The 19,724-nt window shown below is 58.3% G+C and overlaps 1 protein-coding gene across 2 annotated transcripts; it reads left to right on the top strand.

Annotated features, from left to right (window-relative positions):
• Window positions 1-1,987: 1,987 nt before the first annotated feature.
• On the top strand, window positions 1,988-19,648 carry RAB35 (RAB35, member RAS oncogene family). 2 transcript variants are annotated; one of them, XM_055550529.1, is made up of 6 exons: window positions 1,988-2,166; window positions 7,491-7,541; window positions 11,103-11,226; window positions 16,469-16,593; window positions 16,760-16,884; window positions 18,035-19,648. In XM_055550529.1, the coding sequence occupies exons 1-6, from the start codon at window positions 2,115-2,117 to the stop codon at window positions 18,161-18,163; spliced, it is 606 nt and encodes a 201-aa protein (XP_055406504.1). In that variant the 5' UTR covers window positions 1,988-2,114; the 3' UTR covers window positions 18,164-19,648. The 2 variants fall into 2 exon arrangements, with proteins under 2 accessions (XP_055406504.1, XP_055406505.1); XM_055550530.1 differs by lacking the exon at window positions 16,760-16,884.
• Window positions 19,649-19,724: the final 76 nt, after the last annotated feature.

The raw sequence follows: 19,724 nt of genomic DNA, 5'->3' as shown, positions 1-19,724 counted from the left end.
ATCTCTTTTCATCCTCACAACTATTATGAGGTAACTGGGGGCTCTGAGACACTGATGTGATTTTTCCAGACTCTCAAAAGCTTTTAAGGGGTGGTGCTAGGACTTCAAAGCTAGCAACTGAACCAAAGCCTGTTTGATTCCAGAGCAGGTTGGGGTGGTGATCCAGAGCAACCTTCTGCCTCACCAGGTGGGCATGGTGGACTGTGCCTGCCTGGGGGAAACTGAGGCTTCTTTCTTCTCTTGTATTTTCTAAAACTGCTAAATCAAAGGGGATCCCACTAATCTTTCCCAGAGCAAGAAGGACCATTTTGTTTCAATGATCATATGAAGAGCTCCCCTCCCAGCTAGTACCTTCAGATCCTAAGCCCATGTTCTTTGGTCATCACCAGGCTGATTCTCAGCTCCTGGAAAAACAACTTAAAGCTTGAGTCAAGACACCCCATGTGCTACTCAAGGATCTTCCCTGCAACACTGTTTATAATAAGAGATTGTAAACGTGAATGCCTATCAACAGCAGAGTGGTCAAATTATAGTATGCCCAGGATGGAGTGTTCCGTGGTTGTGAAATGACAGAAGATCTAAGTATGCTGTTAAGAGAGAAAAGGCAATTTACATACATGTGTGTTCCACAGGCAAAGACAATTCATTGAAAGACATTTATTCATTCAACAAATATTTGTTAACCGTTTTAAGGTATCAAAAAACTTAGTAACCTGTGAGGGGTGGGTCTGAGGGGGGAAATGGTAACTTGTACTTTCTGGTAAGCTTCTGTACATTAAAAAAAAAAACAAAAAACAAAAAAACTCCACAGGCATTACTTTGTATAAAATCAAAACAAGTTTGGGAAAACAAGAAGAAATATCTAGCAACTACTTGACTAGAAAAGGACAGAGCTATACAGAACTCATCAGTAACTTACATTTCCCCCTGCAATTCTACAAAGGAGGATGGCAGTAGGCGCATCCTATTTTTAGTTCAGGTAGGAATTTACTCTAAACCCGGAAAAAAAAAACCAACCAACCCACCCTAGGGCTGATAATAAACTGAATACCGCTTAACGTCGGCGGCCCAGGTCTTCCTACCACACAATCTGCAGAAGTTTTATCTGTAGGTGCGGTGCAACTGAAGCTGAGGGCGCTGCTGCTATCGATTTCAAGGGTGCATCTTACACACTGGGGCATTCATCTCGCAGGCCAGGGTCAAGTTGGAAAGCGACCCGGAATCTGGAACCTCTCGGTCCGCTTTACCAACGGGGCATCTCAGGCCCCAAGAGGTCGCGCGGGGCTGGGCTGTGACTGCCCCAGCGCTGCCGTCAAAGGCCACACTGCTTACACCGTAAACTCACACTGCTTACAGTGTAAAGCTTACACGTCCGGTAAAACTCCCGCAGCCTCCAGCCGCCCTCGGCGTCCAGTCCACGGGCCCCGGGACATGGTGGGGGGCCCGGAGCCAGCACCTCGTAGGCGGTGTCCAGGCAGATGGGGGCGGAGTGTCCTGAGTTCCCAGTCCCGAGAAGCCTGGAGCTCGGCGTAAGCCCCGCCCCGCCCGGTCACTGCGTGCCAGTCGGTCCCTCTCCGCAGCGCTTGCGGGTCTTGAAGATGAAGAAGCAGCAGCAAGTCCACCCCGGGCCACGGTCGGCCTCGCCCGCCACTCCGGGATTCTTGCAGCTAAGGCCTGGCTGCAGCTGCGCTCTCGGAGCCCCCAGCACAGCAGGCCGCGGACTGCGGGCGGGCGGCGGTGGTGGCGGCGACCGTCGCTGAAGAGCCACGGGCAAGACCAGCCCGCTCCCGCGGGACCCCGACAGGGCGCAGGCGCCGTGAGCGAGCGCGGAGAGGGCGCGGCCAGCCGCCACTGCGGCTGCGCGGAGGCGGGGCCAGGCGCTGCGCCTGCGCAGTGGCGGGGCGGGGCGGGAAGGAGCGAGGCGGCGGCAGCGGCGGCCGCTGCCGAGGAGAAGGAGGGGGAGCGAAGGGAGGTGTTTCTGTCAGTTCCGGCTGTTTGTTCGGGAAGTGGATCCGCCGCTGCCGGAGCAGCCCGGAGGGAACCGCGGATCCCGAGGCCAGCACCGACCCCGCCCGCCCGCCCTCGCGCGCGCGCGCGCGCCTCCCCCGCCCGCCATGGCCCGGGACTACGACCACCTCTTCAAGCTGCTCATCATCGGCGACAGCGGTGAGGGCCGCGGCGGCCGGAGGCGGCGTGGGCCCTGCCGGGCGCGGCCCGCAGGGGCCTCGGGGAGGGCAGGCGGCCGGGCGGGCGGGGAGGTGCCGGCCCGCACCGGGCGGCTGGGCGGGGAGGCCGGGCGGCCCCAGGGGCGCGCGGAGGGGCTCCGGGGCGCGCCGGGGTGAGGCCGGGGCGCGGAGACGCGGAGCGGAGGGGCCGGCGCGCGGGGCTCGGGTCCGGGCTCCCGGTCCGCTCGCCGCGCCGACCCCTCTGCCCCACGTGTGACCTTGGTCCAGTCTCGCGATCCTCTGGAGTTGGAGGGAGCCGGGTTCGAGTCTCGGGACTGCCAGCTTCCTCACCCTGACCTTGGGCCAGTTGTTTCGCCTTTCCGAACCTCGGTTCTCTCATTTGAGAGGTGGGGACTTGCATCGCTGGGTAGTGCGTGAGTCTTGGGTGAGATGAAGCTGGAAAAGTGCTTCACACTGGACCTGGCGGAAAGGGAGCTCCTGGTGCGTGGTTGTCAGTAGCGTTTGTAAGCCTAGGTTTCTTCCTGGGGAAAGTGGGGCGGGGGTGGGGGGTGGTTAATCTCAGAACCTGCCTCATGGGATTCCTGTGAAGTTTAAATGAAGTAAGACAGGTAAAGCACTTCGCGCCGGGTCTGGCACATTCCTGCTGAATTATTCTCTCTGTGGGGTTCCCTGTGTTCATCTGTAAAATGGAGCAGCAGTGGGATCCGCCTCGCTGGGGTGATGGAATGTTGTTCAAGGAGATAATACACGCGCAGTGTGCAGAACCGGGCACATAGTGAGCGCTCCCTGTGTGTTTGCTGTTGCACACTGTCTGCTGGACAGAGCTGGAGGTGGGTCAGCCAACATTACAAAAAAGTGTACCCTCCTTTAGAGCTCGTAAGTCCCTCTCCAGTGCCTGGCACCCAGTCGGTGCCTAATATGTATGTATTGAATGAATGGATATCCAACATGTTCAGAAAAGATAGTCTTGTTTCTGAGAAAGGGTGGAGGGTTGTAGAGGTGTTTGGAGTGTGGCAGGTAAGCAGGTTTATGGAGTGACCAAAAGGTCAGGGAGGCAGGCCCTGGGAGGTTTATAGGAGCATAGCTGAGGTGCTGGGGTTTTACGACGGGGAAGGAGGCTTGGGAACATCCCAGATTTACAGACCAGACCTGAGTTGAGTGCGGACAATGGTATCATGTGACTGGAAGCAGAGGCCAGGTTGGTGGTGGAGCCCATGGATTGTTAGGGAAAGCGGGGACCAAATCGAGGGGCTGTTAGGCCTTGAAGTGGGAGCGTTGTTTCAGAGCCCAGGCAGAAGCAGGCGAGTGGCTGGGTCATGGTCTCACAGTGGAGATGGGTTGCGACGTGGCTGGTGACTCGGATCAGGTGAAGGATGGCTGAGGTTTCTGTGGTTGCCCATGGAAGGGAAAAAAGTTTAAGGGCTAATGAGGGAGATGAAGAGTAGCTGTGGGCAGGGGAGCATGGATTCGTCCTGGTGTGAATGAGAGAAACCCAGACCAGCTGTGTAGCCTCTAGACCAGCACGGCCTTGGGCGTTTCCCAGGGTCCTGGCACACTTATGCCTTTTGAGCTTCATTCTCAGCCCTCACCTCGGTTCTGGAGGGGCTGGCACCAGGGTGATTTTCTGTCCTTTTGGAGTTAAGGTCAGCTTACCACGCTCAAGGTCCCTATCCCTTTGCAAGAGGCCTGGGGCCTGTGTGTAGCCCCACAAAAATGGAGGGCATAAGCTTAGCCAGAAGATGCACCTTCTCCCCAGTGAAACTCAGGCCATGGTTTGGGCCTTCTTTCTCACCATACATTCTGCATGATGTATTGATTCTTCACTCTGAAGTTAGTTGTAGAAGACTTACTGGGTCAGGATTATGGATCGGGCTCCGTGGTTGGTCTGAGCATGTAGACTGTTGACTAGAGGAGATCTTGGCTTTGCAGTTCCACGTCCCCTGACAGTACGCTGCCACTCAAAGCCTGTGGTTATGAGGCTGGGAGGTGGTAGCCTTGGAAGTTCAGGCTAGGCTCTGGCAGCTGAGCAAGGTAGACTGGCGTCTCACCCTCCTCTGAATCTGGCTTCTTATGTGATGCTTCCTTAAGGGTTTTCAAACGATTTCATAGACACTCTCTCATTTGGTTCTTACCCATTGCTTTTGTGGTTTGTCAAATAAGGAAACTGAGGCTCAGAGTAGCTGACTAGTTGACTTGCCCCAAGTTGCACAGCTCCTCAGAGGTAAAGCCAGGAGGTTTTTTTTTTTTTTTCAATAAAGAGCAAAATAGTTTCATAATAAACTTGTTTGTTGTTTAGTTGCTAAGTTGTGTCCGACTTTTTGCGACCCCATGGACTGTAGCCCACCAGGCTTCTCTGTCCATGGGATTCTCCAGGCAAGAACACTGGAGTGGGTTGCCATGCCCTCCTCTAGGGCAAAGCCAGGAGTTAATACATATGATGCGTTATGAGTAGCTGGTGTCAGGCCTGGCAGACAGTAGGCCCTCGATGAATGTTAGTCCCTGTCTGTAGAAATTTAGAGCTCTTCTTCCCACTCTGCCACATTGTACTTGCTTCTGGAATACAGCCCCTCAGCTTTTGCATCTCTTTTCTGTGCCTAAGGTGGAACACGGTCTCTCAGGGGCTTTTAACATTGGCTCTGTAACAGCAGTTCGTCCGGTCCAGGGGGCCGATGAAACTCATTCTTAGAACCTGCAGGCTGTGTTGGAGATCAAGTTAAAGCCTCTGACTCCACAGCTGAGTGAACTGCGGCTCAGAGAGGGGAGCGACTTGTCTGAGGTTGTACAGTGAGTTACTTACTGAGCCAGGATTAAAGCTGAGCACACTTTATTCAAAGATCTTGGGGTCTTCAACAGTAGAGAACTGAAACGAGGAGTGAAGGAGCTGGAGCACACGGGAGGAGCATGGCCAAGGTGGGGCCTGTGGTGGAGGCTTTGAGGGCAGAGCATCTGTGCAGGGCGAGGGGCAAAAGCGGGGAGGGCTGGGGTTTGGTGGAGATGCAAAGTGGTGGGTCCGTTTTTTACAGAATGAGTCTGTGTCTCCCCGCTTCCAGAAGGCATCAGGGCCGGGCTTATACTCCCTGCGGGGTCGAGGGTGATGGGCTGGGGTGGCCGTGGGGAGGCTGTTGACTTCGGCTGAGCTGAAGGCCGATCGGCACCCTGCACCTCCCTGCTTCTGTGGGTGCTGCGTGTGTTCCCAAGGCTGCCTCTTCAGGGACATTTAGGAAACGCGTTTCTCAGGGTGGGTTTCCCTTCCTTCCAGAGGGACCAGCCAGGCCAGAGGTGGGTGTCGGCTTGAAGCAGCAGTTGATGGGGTGACTGTAGTGGTTTTGAGCAGCTCTGCAGATGAGCTCGGGGTGAATGAAGCCCCGCCCTGCCCCCTCCCCCACTCCCCAAGGCCAGGCTGAGGGGGACGCTGCTGCCCTCCTGCTTCAGGCAGAGGGCGTACCCCAATCCCTTAGGCTTCTGCTCCCCCCACCCCGCCCAGAGTTTGAACACCCGTGCTTGGGCTCCTCTTCCTGCTGCAGCCGTAGCGTCAGGTGGCATGGCTGTCTGTGATCGGCCCTGGTTTAGTCACAAGTTCACTGAACAGTGTTCTGTTGGCGCCTACTAAATGCTGGGCCTGGCTTCCAGCCCCAGGACCATGCAGGGCAAATGAGGTGAGATCCCCTTCCTGGAGGAACTCGTGGCTCAGACACAAGGTTTTCGCTGAGTAAGCAGACCAGGAGGCTCTGGGAGGAAGCAGGGAGCCCGTGGGGTGGTGGCGTGGGGCAGAGCGCTGCCGCGAGGGGCCAGCCCGGGATCTGCACCCCCGCCCCGGCCGACAGGAAGCCTCGCGGGGGCAGCGATGAGGAAGTGGGCCCGGTGCTCACAGGCGCTGAGCGGTGGGCCTGGGGCTGGCTGCGGCACCTGTCTGCTCAGAGCAGCGCCGGCCTGCCACCGGGACAGTCCGAGCCTGGTTCGTTCTGTGAGGCCGACCGGTTCTTCTGGGCATCCCTGGGCGACTCACCCACTGGGAGAGGTCCCCAGAGGAGATAGTCAGAGAGGATGCCTGGGTCAGCTGGGGAAGGGGCAGAGGCCGGGCCTTCTGCGGGTTTGGGGAGCACACACACACACACACACACACACACACATACTCACAATTAGCTCTGAGCTGGATGTGCAGGGGCACCGTCTGAGACCCCAGGTGAGGAGCTTTTCACGTCTAGCTTTTAGCAGTGCTGCTAAAACTCTTTAACAGAAATGAGACAGAGGAGCCTCTTTGGGTCTCTCTATTTATTTAAAATATTATTTACTTGGCTGCACTGGGTCTTAGTTGGGGCATGTGGGATCCCCTACTAGGGATCGAACCTGGGGCCCCTGTATTGGGATTGTGGAGTCTTAGCCCCTGGGCCACCAGGGAAATCCCAGGTCTTTTTATTATTCCACTTCCTGAAGCAGACACAGGAAGACTCCCAGAGCAGCATGTATCTGCAGATCCAGCACCGCCCCCCAGCCCTGCTGAGGCTCTGAGACCAGCGTGTAGGTCTTGGAACCTCAGGTGCCTCCTCTTAAGAGATGCAGCTGGGCTTGCGGGCATGTATGTGCGGGCTTCCTTCTGTGCTTAGCTGACCCTGCGGGCCGCGGGGGCGAGACAGGAGGGCACAGGACAGGTGTACCTGGGGGCTCATGGTGCCGGGTGTGGGTGTTGATGGGATTTCAACAATCCTTATGAGGATTCTGTCCATCCTTGGAACAGGAGAGGTCGTGGTAAGCGAAACGGTCTGAGTACCGTGAGCTGTCGGACTGAGGAGTGTCAGGCGGATACCCCCTCCCCACCAGTGGCATCGGCCGGGGGAGAGCGGCCAGCAGTGGCTTTGAGTTGTCTGGGCCTCCCTTTCCTCGCCTGCAAAAAGCCCTGATGGTCTCCAGGGTGCTTTGTAGCTGTGCAGCCTCCGTCTCACCAAGCTGAAGCGCTGCACGTGATGTGTTCTCCGGATGGTGTTCTGGACACACCTTGGGGCCAGGAGCACAGGGTCAGCCTTCCTCAGCCTCATTCCTGTTGTCGGGTCTCCTTGAGGGGTTGCTGGAGCCGGGCGTGGACCCCTTCCTTGTCTCTGGCTTGGGGGCAGCTTGGGGCTCACCCTGAGTTGGAGGGCAAGGTCAGAGGTGGAGAGGGAGGGGTGTTCCGGTGGGAGGCTGGCTGGGGAGATAGGTGGGTGCTGTCATGCGTCTGGAGAGCCGGGACCTGGGCTGTCTCCCCGAAGCGGGGTTGGGCTTGGAGCAGGGACCCAGGCCGCCTCTCACCCCCCGCCTTCTCCCCTGCAGGTGTCGGCAAGAGCAGCTTACTGTTACGTTTTGCAGACAACACTTTCTCAGGTGAGTGTGCCCCTGGGGTGCTGCTGGGTGTTTTGGTTTTAAATCCTTTTGCCTGGCGCCGTTACACCCTGGTGTCTGCCTCAGCAGACAGAAGGGGGGAGTGGCGAGGAGGTTAGAAGTCTCTGTAGTCAGTCTCCAGCTATCTTCTTGGAAAAAAACAAACAAACAGTTGCAGGCGCATCATTTTTCTATTCAGGGTCTTTTTTTGTGCCCCAACATTGAAAAAAGAAAGAAACAAAAAACTGATGCTTAGGACATGCCCATCTAAGAGTCAAACAGGAAGACTGAACAGCATGAAAAGAGAAAGCTCCTGGTCCCCTGCCCCGCACTGACGCTCGGTGTCCCCCCGCACCCTGCCCCCGCCTGTGGTGGGCGGCCGCTGGCCTCCCCGCCAGCGCGTTGGGGATTATCCTTGCAGGTCAACACGCAGCCCTGTGGTTCTTCTGAGTGGCTGTGCAGCTTCCTGGGCTGTGCAGGGGTGCACGTGGTTCAACAGTGTTCTTGACGCGCGCGCTTGCTTTCTGGTAGCCTCTCTCAAATGGTGCCGTGTTTCTTGGGACACTGCGTTTATTCCTGTATAGAAGCAGAGGTACGAGGTCAGGGGGTATGTGCTTTTCAGGTTTTCACAGGTCCTGCCAATTGGCCTTTCGCACTTGTGAGAAGCTGAAGGGCTCAGAAGAGCCCCTTGTCAGTGCCAGTCGCTGCTGGGTCTCAGTGGTCTCCATTTTTGCTCAGCTGATGGGCAGAAAGTGCTGCCCGTTTGATCTTGCTTCCCCGATCCCAGTGGGCCGCGTTTTCATTGCTGGAGCTCATTGGTTCAGTGCAGAGGCTTCAGGTCGGCCTGGCCTCTCTGACCGAGGACTGAAGGAATGCCCTGCGATGCCGTGGAGGGCAGTGGTTACGTGGCAGGCGCCTCTCTCTCGGGGGAGAGATGGGTTTCTCCTGACAGCGGTGGTGTGACATTGGAAAGAGTTGTCTTCTTCTCATCACCATGAGCATGACTGAGTCTCAGCTGACCTTTAAAAGAGGAGCTGACGACCATCCCTGCCATGCAGAGTTATTGCGAGGATGGCCCGGGACTAAGTAATCTCTCCTTCCTCATGACCTTTGCCACAAGTGGAGCTCCTCACCGCCGGCTCCCAGCAAGTAAACATTGCTGGTTTGTCCTTGCTGTTCAGGAACGGTAGCCAGTGGGCACTTGCCATTGAGCTGGGAAACCTTCCCCTCCGCCCTGTCAGCTTGGAGCTCTCAAAGGGCTCTCTGCTGCAGCCCGTCTCCTCCTCTCCACTCGTACTACCAGCTCAGACCGTGGTTGGTTCTCACCTGAGGCATCCCAGCAGCTCCTGCCCACCCCATGCCAAGCTGCTGAATTCGTCGTCTCTAGCAGGGTCTCTTCTGTTTAAAAACCTCAGCGGACCTCTCAAGCGAGCCAAGCTCATAGCAAGGTCTCTCCGCTTTAGGACCATGGACACTCTGGGCCCTGCAGTTCTCTGTTGTGGAGGCTGTTCTGTGCCTCCGTCCTCCACCCCCCACCCAGCTGTGACATGAAAATGTCTCCAGGCATCACCAGGCATCCTGGGGGGCGGGCTGGGGGGGCCTCAACCACCCCCTGCTGAAAACCGCTGGCCTTCACACTGTCCTCAGCCCCCCGTCCAGCTTCCTCCCTCCTGCTGTCTCGCCCTCCTTTGTGTCTTCACCAGCTCGCTCGCTCGCTCAGCGGTCAGCCATGTTTCACGGGCCCACGGCGCTGGGTGCTGGGCTGCTCTCCTCGGCGGAGCCCGGTCCCCGCGGAGCCTGAGGCCGCCTTGGTCTCTGTGCTTGTGCCTCCACCCTTTCCTCTGGCGAGGATGTCCTTCCCCAGCCTGGTCGCAGCCTTGGGAATTGTACCTGTTCTTTGAGGCCAGGCCCAAATGTGACTTCTGCCCCAGAGCCTTCCTTGAGCTCCACCCGACTTTGAGCTTTGGCCTTTCCTGGCCGCTCTGCACTCTTGATGCAGTCGGTGTGTCTTGTCTGCAGCCCCGCGTCACCCTGTCAGCTCCAAAGGGAGTGAGCGTGTGGGCTCCTCCCAGCAGCGGGCCTCAGCGTTTTGGGCACCAGGGACCAGTCTTACGGAAGACGGTTTTCCCACAGGCTGGGTGGGGTGGGGGTTAGGGCTTCAGGATGATTCGAGCGCATCACCTGAGTTGTGCACTTCCATTCTGTTATTATGTCATCGACTCCACCTCAGATCATCAGGCGTTAGCTCTCGGAGGCTGGGGACCCCTGCTTCCTAGCACTCGGGCCTTTGAAAGCCTGGACGAGACTGTTCTGTTGCCAGAAATTCTCTCCAGCTCCATCTTTCACACAGATGCCCCTGGAGAGCTATTTACAGTGCCGCTCATGCTTGGGTTAAACCCTTCAATGCCTCCCTGTCACACACAAGAGAAAGTCCAAGCTCTTGAAAACGGCGCAAAAGCCGAGAGCTGGCCTGGAACCTTCACCCCAACCTGCCTCCCGACGTGTGCTCAACCTCAGATCACCCCCAACACACACACACACATACCACACACACACACCCCATTGCTACACACACACACACACGCCCCATTGCTATACGCACGCACACACACACACGCCCTATTTCTACACACACACACACCCCCATTGCTACACACACACACCCCCCCATTGCTACACACACACATGCATACACCATTGCTACACACACACGCCCCATTGCTACACACACACACCCCATTGCTATACACACACACACACACCCCCCATTGCTACACACACACACACACACACACACACACACACACACCCATTGCTACACACACACATACACACACGCCCCATTGCTACACACACACACACACACACACACACACACACCATTGCTACACACACATGCCCCATTGCTATTTCTGCTGCTGTCTCTTCTGCCTCTTCTGCCTGGAGCAGTTTTTCAAATCGCAGGTCATGACTTGTTTGTGTTTTTTTAATTGGGGTATAGTTGGTTTACATTGCTGTGTTCATTTCAGGTGTCCAGCAAGTGAATCAGTCATACATACACATATATCCACTCTTCCTTAGACTCTTTTCTAGGCTATTGCAGAGTACTGAGTAGAATTCCCTGTGCTATACAGTAGGTCCTTGTTAGTTATCTATTTTGTATATAACAGAGTGTATATGACTTGTTTATGTTTTAGAAAGTTAATTTTGTGGGTTGCTTAAAATGTTTGGAATGGAGTAGAAAAGAGAAACCCAGAGTGTGTCGTGGTCCCCCATGGTTCCCGGGCCACTCTGGTGGAGCATTTCCTGTTGAAATCATGGCCTCTTCTCTTATTTCCTTGATAGCTTCATTGCTCTTGAAATTGTCTTCTTTATCACTTTGTTTCATTGTATCCTGTCTCCTGCCCTCACCTTGGGGCTCAGTCTTTTTTTTTTTGTCCAGGGCTGTGTCCTCCAGGCACTTGGAGTGAGCCAGGCGGGGTGGAGCCCAGGGTCACCTGGGCTGTTGAGGACGCAGTCTGACCAGGGCGGCCCTGGGCCGTGCTAACATCCCTGTGTGTGCAGGCAGTTACATCACCACGATCGGAGTAGATTTCAAGATTCGGACTGTGGAGATCAACGGGGAGAAAGTGAAGCTGCAGATCTGGGACACGGCTGGGCAAGAGCGCTTCCGCACCATCACCTCCACGTGAGTCAGGCCAGCCCAGACTGCTCTGACCCCCTCCCCACTCTTAGACCACCCACCCCCACTCAGGCCCCCCGCCTCCGCTCAGACCCCTGGCCCCCGCCATTGGGAAATTGCTCTGGGCGCCCCCGAGGCTGTGGGGAGGTGCGCTCCTGGCCGAGGTGCGGCTCTTCCCCTTGAAGACCAGAGAAGCGGATGGGGTGCGTGCGGTCTTGCCCGTGGCGGGTAGTAGCCTTGCACCTCCCTCTGGGGCTGGCAGGGCAGTGTGTGTCAGTCAGCGGAACCTCTGGTTCCTTTGTCTTTATTTTTATTTTTTAAAGATTTATGTATTTATTTATTTTGCCTGCTCTGGGTCTTGGTTGTGGTGTGCGGGCTTCCCCTTCTGTGGAGCACGGGCTCAGTGCTTGGGGCTTCGTGTACCATGGGATCTTAGTTCCCCAACCAGGGATTGAACTCGTGTCCCCGAGATTGGAAGGCAGAGCCTTAACCACTGGACCACCAGGGAAGTCCCTCCTTTGTCTTTAAAATGGGGTCACAGTGCTGGTGCTGGCCTCGCCGGGAGGTCAGATACTCGGGCAGCGAGGGTACTCTTGTTCAGTGTCAGCTCGCCTGCTGGAGGTGCCAGCTCCGTCACCACCCTGACGTGGAGGAGGTGTCTCTCTGTTGGGGGTCTGGAAGGAGCACTGATAGGTGGGAGGCTGTTGGCCGGCCCCCTCCTCTGCCTCCCAAAGCTGTTGACGGGACCCAGCACACCCTGGAGTCTTCCCTGGTGGCTCAGATGGTAAAGAATCTGCCTGCAGTGAAGGAGACCTGGGTTCGTGCAGTCCCTGGGTTGGGAAGATGCCCTGGAGGAGGAAATGGCAACCCACTCCTGTATTCTTGCCTGTGAAATGCCAGGGACAGAGGAGCCTGGTGGGTTACAGTCCATGGGGTCACAAAGAGTCCGACATGACTGAGCGACTAATAGACCCAGCTCGCCCTGAGGGTCGCCCTCCTTTGCTGCCGCAGGACCTTCGCGTCTCTGCTGTAAACGGGCGGAAGCCTGGCTGGAGCACCAGACTGTGTGCTGGGTCCTGCGGAGTGGCTCTCGGCTCTTGGGCTGTTACTGGCACAGGTTCCGGGAAAGAACAGGACTTTGAAGGCAGGCAGTTTGGAATTTACATTTCTGCCCCCTGGGTTACCTTGGGCAAGTTGCCTAAAGTCTCCGCTCTTTGGTTTCCTGGGGGGCTTGTCTTTGGGGTTTGCATTAATGTGAGGTCCCATGTGCTTGGGCTTCACATAGAAGATTCTGTGGAGCTCCCTGCAGTTGGTGTTCTCATCACCCCGGTTTTATGGATGGGGGAGCTTCTGAGGGGTGTGTGCAGAGTAGGAGCCGGGCTCAGCCCGGAGTGGCTGCTGCTCCTCCTGGCCTCTCCTCTGCCTCCCCCAGCGGGTCCTGTGTTAGGGGGCTCTCAGGGAGGCACCACCAAGTTCCCTCTCCTCCCTGTGAGGTGGAGGCGGGCGGCCCCCAGGCTGGCCACCCATCGGGGCTGCCTGCATCCCAGGGGTGTGAAGTGTGGGGGTGAAGAGCCCCCAGGGTGGTGGCTGAGAGTGCGGGGGAACCCGGGGGTGCCAGCTGGGGGGGTGGGGGTGACCGGTGGGTGGGCAGCCCTGGTGAAGGGGGCTCGGGGGCCGGAGCCTGAGCCACCCTGGAGCAGGAGGGGGTCCGGTCACTGGGCCACCCCTGAGACACGCACATGCGCCGTGATCCACACCTTCCTGAGAGCCCGTGGGTCCCCAGTCCCGGGGGCTCTGCAGGGCAGGTCTCTGCAGCCACCTCCTGATGAGCTGCAGGAGCCCCCTTGTGTCAGCGGCTGCCAGCAAGGCCTGAGCTGAGGGGCAGCTGGAGTCAAGGTTCCCGGGGTAGTCGGATGCCGTGAGCCTGGGCCGCCCGAGCTCCCAGGCCTGAATGAGACCAGGACCTCTTGTCGGTGTCGCGAGGTGTGGGCACTGACCAGGGGTCCTCCTCTAGGCCAGGACTGTTGCCAAGGACTGTGGCTGCTTCATCTCGTTTAATCCTGGTAAAGAGTCCTGTGGTTCTCCAATGTACGGACAAGAAAAGTGAGGCCCGCAGAGGGTGGAGGGACCTGGCTTGGTCAGTTAGGCAGGAGTTGAGTTGAGGTCTGCCCTATGCCAAGACTCTTGCCTTTAACTCAGCTGTCCCCCAGCCGTTTTGGCACCAGCAACCAATTTCGTGGACGACGGTTCTTCCTCGGTCTGGGGGTGGGGACGTGTGTGGCCTGGGGATGGTTCAAGCACATGACATATTTTTTTAATTTATTTATTTATTTGGCCGTGTTGGGTCTTCACTGCGGCATTCGAACTCTCAGTTGTGGCATGTGAGCTCCCCGACCAGGGATTGAACCCGGGCCTCCTGCGTTGGGAGCACAGGCTTAGCTAACGCTGGAGCAGCAGGGACGTGCTGCACGTGGCATCTACTGTGCACTTCATTTCTAATCTCATGCCGCCTCTGATCTGACAGGAGGTGCTGGTCCACGACCCGGAGGTTGGGGACCCGCGCTTTAGTGGATCCACGGCCCCGCCCTCTGCTGGCCGCCACCCTCAGGGACCAGGCCTGAGCCAGCGGCAGACGCTGTGGTGGCTCCTGAGGGTTAAAACCCGCTGAGAACGCTGGGCCTGTGGCCACGAGAGATGCGCCAGTCCGGGCAGCGGGCTGGGGTCAGCTCCCTCCAGGGCAGCAGGAAGCGGGTGAACTGCCTCCTTCATCCTTTGGGGGGACTGGAGTTCCTCGGCCACCTGAGGGCAAGCTGGGTTTGTCCCAGGAGGCTGGAGGAGGGGTGCGCTGCACCCGGGGGGCTGGGGGTGGTTGCTGAGGGAAGGAGCTGGGAAGAGGTCAGGGGTGGGGCAGTCTGGGGGCAATAGTGTGGCCCTTTCTGATTCAGGGCTGTAAAAGAGAAACTAAAACTGCATCCTGTCCGCCTGCTGAGAACGAGCACCCTGTTGTCCCCTCACCGATTCTTGCCTGTGGCTGCTGGGGTTCGCTGACCCCGAGCGGTGGGGCCAGGGGCGCGGGTCAGGTGGTGGTGGGAGAGGCCGAGGCAGGGAAGGCCCGGCCCGGGCCATGGCTTCCAGCAGCTCCTTCACCAGCCTCCTGTCCTAGCGGTGACGTGGTGGCCTCCTGTCTGTGGTAGCGGGTGAGTGGAGAGCATCGCGGTCATGTTGGCACAGAGCCAAGCTGTGGCACGTGGATGTGGTGCCTGATAGCAGGGGAGTGACAGGCTCAGTGCCCGAGCTCCATGCCCCAGGCTGGTCCCCCCTCCGCAGATTCTCGGCATCTTTGGTTGTCTTCAACAAAGGAGGGCTAGGGAGCACAGTGCGCTGTTCTCATGTCCGTTGCTGGCAGGGGACAGTTGTCTCCCTCCTCTCCCCATTTCCTGGCTTGCTCTCCTGCACCTGCTCAGGTGGGCGACCCCCAGGTGGACCCAGGTGATGATCTGGGGGGAAGGGGGGCAGCGCGTGGATGGCTTGATTGTTCGGGCTGCCCAGGGCAGGGCTTTGTCCCCAGGAAAGCAGAGCTGTGGGTGGACGAAGCCCCAGGGGACGTCAGGCGGGGTCTCAGAGTGGAGAGCGGGCGGCTCTCGCCGCCCTGGTGGCCAGCCCAAAGGAGCCGCCCTCACCGCCTTTGGTTTTCCTCTGCCTGCGTCTGGGGCCTGGGGTGTCGCTGAAGGACTGTTAATGGTGATGATAAAGAGCTGCTGCTGCTGCTAAGTTGCTTCAGTCGTGTCCGACTCTGTGCGACCCCATAGACGGCAGCCCACTAGGCTCCTCTGTCCCTGGGATTCTCCAGGCAAGAATACTAGAGTGGGTTGCCATTTCCTTCTCCAATGCATAAAAGTGAAAAGTGAAAGTGAAGTCGCTGAGTCGTGCCCGACTCTTAGCGACTCCATGGGCTGGAGCCTACCAGGCTCCTCCGTCCATGAGATTTTCCAGGCAAGAGTACTGGAGTGGGGTGCCATTGCCTTCTCCGGATAAAGAGCTGGCCCTTGTGAAAACATGTATTATTGCCTTAGTCATACAGCCACCCCCAGAGTTACATCCTGGTACCCCCATTTTACAGTTGAGGGAACCAAGGTGCCATGAGATGCGTGCAGTAACCTTCCCAGGTCCACACCGCCTTTCAGAGATGGAGCTTGGTTGATTTTGTTACGGGATGGGGCTGTGAGGAGTCTGCCAGAGCGCTGCTGGGCGGGTGGCTGAGAACACAGTGCATGTGCGGCCCGGCTGGCTCCGTCCTTGCAGGGCCTGTGTTGCTTCAGGACTGCCACCTGGGAGGGCCTGCTGTCCTGTGGGCCCAAGAGGTGGAGGTGCTTCGGGCTGGCTCAAGGAGGCCTCTGTCCACCCGTGAGCCCGTCTCTTGTGGGCCGTGGGTCTTCCCCTCCCTCTCAGAGGCCCCTGTGTGTGAGTGTCTCTGCGTACCGGGTGAGGTGACGTGTTGGCCGCTGGGTCAGAGCTGGCTCTCTGGAGGAGCATGAGGCCCGTGCTCCTGTCTGTCCCCCTGAACTTTTGAGGCAGCCCCTCCTGCCTGAAGCCTGGATTGGCAGGATGGCAGGTGCCCGCCCATCCACTGGGGTGTGAACAGACCTTGGCAGGCCTCACAAGTGGTGCCTGTCCTTGAAATGGCATTTTACTAAGACAGATTTGAGGACAGAAAAACTTTCTTGGATGTTAAAGAGCACAGTGATAATAATGCTGTCGAATGTAAACCTTGCCTGAGTATTTTCTTTTTGTGTTTATTTACCTGGCTATGCCAGATCTTGGTTGCGGCGCAGGAGACCTTTAGTTGTAGCAGTCAGGTCGTAGTTGCTGCTGGTGGGATCTAGTTCCCTGACCAGGGATCGAACCCTGGTCCCCTGCACTGGGAACTTGGAGTCTCGCGCTGAACCATCAGGGAAGGCCCCATTGCATGAACTTGAAAAAGGAAACAAGAACTTGTTTCATGCCTTCGGCTGCCTCTGAACAATCTGGCTGACCCCGCAGGGCGGGGCGCTCCCTACGCACTGCGCCCGGGGAGCAGGGTCAGCGGCAGTGCTGACCAGGCCCCGACGTCAGCTTGAGGCCTCCGGGCCTGGGGGGACGCACCGGCCCCTTGCCCTCCCCACCTGCTGCCCGGGTGCGGGCCGGCGGGTCCTGCGAAGGGGCTGCCCTTGTTTACGCCGTAGCTCTGACGCCGACCCTGGTCCCACAGGTATTATCGGGGGACCCACGGGGTCATCGTGGTCTACGACGTCACCAGCGCCGAATCCTTCGTCAACGTGAAGCGGTGGCTTCATGAAATCAACCAGAACTGTGACGACGTGTGCCGGATCCTAGGTAAGGCGGCTGGCCGGTGGGTGGGGCGGCCCGGGGCGGGGCTGGCAGGTGGGCGGGGCCGGCAGGTGGGCGGGGCGGGGGTTGGCAGGTGGGCGGGGCCCGGGGCGGGGCCGGCCGGTGGGCGGGGCTAGGCCGGGGGCCGGGCTGACTCTGCCTTGCTGTCCAGTGGGGAATAAGAACGACGACCCCGAGCGCAAGGTGGTGGAGACAGAAGACGCCTACAAGTTCGCCGGGCAGATGGGGATCCAGTTGTTTGAGACCAGCGCCAAGGAGAATGTCAACGTGGAAGAGGTGAGGCCCCCGCACCGGAAGGGCTGGGAGCGCAGGCACGCTCCCCACCTCAACCCCGGCTCCCCACTCTGCCTTGGCTGGCCCGGGCCGGTAGTCGACAGCATCGTCTTAGCGGCCACTGATCAAGTACCTGCTGTGTGCACCAGGCTCCGCGTCCGGGCATCTCCCTGCCGTGGCCACCTCACACCTCAGCAGTCCTGAGGGAGAGGCTGCCTCAGACGTGGGCCTGCCCTCAGAGCCGAGCGCGCGTCCGCTCGGTCCTCCCCGCCCCCCACTGCCCTCTCTCCCCGCTCTGCTCTCTGACTTTCTTTCCCTGGGCCTTGGCCTGCAGAGCAGCTTGCTTTGCTGTGGCCTCCAGAGCTGTGGTGGGTGTCGAGGCCGGCCCCGAGTACACCCCAGGCGGGCTGAGTACCACATGTGCCAGGGCTGCTAGAAGTGCTTGGGAGCTTTCGGGAAGGTCCTGCCCGTGGGGTTGGAGCCCAGAGGTCCAGGGGGCTGATCTACTCTGCGTCCTGGGACACAAGCCACCCAGCAGTGGGGACCCTGGGCCCCTGCGTCTGGCTGGGGTCACACTGTGGGCTTTTCCCCGAGGGGCCTGCGGCAGGGCCAGCGGTGGGGCTCTGAGCCCTTTCCAGGCTCCCCCATTCTCGTGTAGGTTGGGGTGGGGTGAGCCCTGCTCCCTAGGTTGTACTTGATTCCTTCCCCAGGAGTGGAGGGAGCTGGAGGTGGTCCTGGGTGGTCTGGGGAAGGTTCTCAGTCGGATGTGCGGTGAGGTAGTGTGGAGTGGGCAGACTCTGGCTGCTTCTGGTTCGTCACCAGTTCAGGGGCACCTTTATCTGTGCTGTCCGAGGTGTCAGCTGAAGGAAAGGAGCTCTCTATCCTTTCACAGAAAGGCTGGAAAATCCCTGAGGCTGACTTCCCTGAGACACAGCTCAGAGGTCTTTGATGCTTTTCCTTTCTGACTTCTGTAGCATCGCCTTCTAGATGGGGCTTGAAGACAGAAGTACAGAAACAGCCCCCAGTGGACTGGAAGGCTGGGCCCAGGGAGGCAGGAGAGGCCACGCTGACCAGCACAGTGGGGGTGGGGGGTGCAGCTGTGACAGGGTCTCCTCCCCGGTCTGAGGCCGCCCTGCCTCCTTCACCCTCACAGATGTTCAACTGCATCACAGAGCTGGTCCTCCGGGCAAAGAAGGACAACCTAGCGAAACAGCAGCAGCAGCAACAGAACGACGTGGTGAAGCTCACGAAGAACAGTAAACGGAAGAAACGCTGCTGCTAATGCCCCCAGCCCATTGCAGAGACTGCGCTGCTGCCGTGCCCCTCCGCCCCTGGCCGGGGGCTCCTCTCCTGGGGGACAGTCTCAGTTCCGTGCCGTTATTTAAAGAATTCTCTCCACGTTTTTGTACCGGGAGGTGCCGTCGGGACTTCCTCCCCCCTCTCGAGTGCCAAGAAGGTGTGAGACGGCCTGCCCTTCCCTTCCGGCGCCCCTGTCCCCTGGCCGAGTGCCCGGGCTGGTGAGGACGCTGCCAGCCGAGCGGACTGATTAACCGGAGTCTGTACATAGTGTATATCGCTTTAACCAGCGCGCCGCCCTCGTCCCCATCCGGCTCTTGCCTCCTTCGTGCCAGCCTGCTGCGACACCCCCTCCCCTCCCCACCCCAACCCGACTTACCGCCAGCAGCTTCCGGAGAGGACAGGATCACGTTCTAGAACACGTACCTTTTGCCAACCTGGGCTGGTGCCGTGGGCTCCACGGGACTCGTTCTCTCTCACCGGCATCAGCGTCTCCCCCGCGTGGAGGGCCGGCCCCCATCCCGCCCCGTCACCGCTCCGGCAGCTGGGGATCCCGCCTTGAGGTGGGCCCCAGGGTCTCCTGGAGGTCTGGCCCTTCGCTTCCAGAGGAGAGATCACTCCTGCCCTTTGGCCCACAAATTTCTTGTCCTGCCTTCCAGACGCCTCAGCTACAACCCAGGGGAGCCGTGGCATCTGACTTAGATATACCAACCTGTTTGGGTTCCAACAGAAAGGTAGGGGTGTGTTTGTGCACAGATGGGCTTGCCAGTGGGGGTGCTGCTAAGGAGTGTCATTTTAACAGATAAAAGTGAAGCCAAATCAAATGAATTAAGTTCCTCATACTTTTTTTTTTCTCTTCCTGAGGCTTGGTTGGCACAGCAGCAAAAGTTGCGGCCTCCCCACTCTGGGTCCAGTGTTTTTAGAAAAAATGAATGGCTTCCTGTCGCCGTGGAGCTGGGCTCCTGGCCATTTGTTGGTGGGAAAGGAGGGGCCTCCCTTGGAGTCCCGGGTCTCTGATGAGCACCTGGCACCCCTCAGTGTGGGGGAGTGGGTGTTGGGCCACTGGGCCCTGGGGATGGTGCCTCTGAGCTGGATGTAGGCAGCCTTGGGTCCGTAATGGGACTGTTTTAGTACAAAGACAGCATGAGAATTTCTTGGCGGGTGGTAGGGAATGGCTGCCTGGGCTGGGCGCCAGCCGTGACTCGCCCTGGTGCCCTTGGAGGAACGATCAGGGTCTTCTGCACTTGATTATGGTCACCCCCTCTCCCCCTCGACACTCACCTTTCCCTTAAAAGATCATGTAACCTGGGAATAATTTATTTCGGCACCATGATGTGTTTTACTAGATTTCCTTTTCTAGGAGATTTCCAGGTCAAGCCCTGATTGGACAATCACATCACAGATTCACTGCAGATTTCCCATGTCACTGTTGATGGGTTTTTAATCAATAAAAACTGGGGGTTTCGTCTGACCTGTCTCTCCACTTCCCCCCAGACTGCCGAAAGCCCGTGTTTCGGGGTGACAGGCCTTCCTCACTCTGGAGCCAC

Source organism: Bubalus kerabau, chromosome 16, assembly GCF_029407905.1.
Source record: "Bubalus kerabau isolate K-KA32 ecotype Philippines breed swamp buffalo chromosome 16, PCC_UOA_SB_1v2, whole genome shotgun sequence".
NCBI lineage: Eukaryota > Metazoa > Chordata > Mammalia > Artiodactyla > Bovidae > Bubalus > Bubalus kerabau.
This window is presented reverse-complemented; position numbering and strand designations above follow the sequence as displayed.

What these genes read in the sequence shown, in the direction of transcription:
- RAB35 (XM_055550529.1), top strand. Translation starts at nt 2,115, where the DNA reads ATGGCCCGGGACTACGACCACCTCTTCAAGCTGCTCATCATCGGCGAC. An exon ending in GCTCATCATCGGCGACAGCG is followed by an intron (nt 2,167 to 7,490) that starts GTGAGGGCCGCG and finishes TCTCCCCTGCAG; the next exon opens with GTGTCGGCAAGAGCAGCTTA. An exon ending in TTCCGCACCATCACCTCCAC is followed by an intron (nt 11,227 to 16,468) that starts GTGAGTCAGGCC and finishes CTGGTCCCACAG; the next exon opens with GTATTATCGGGGGACCCACG.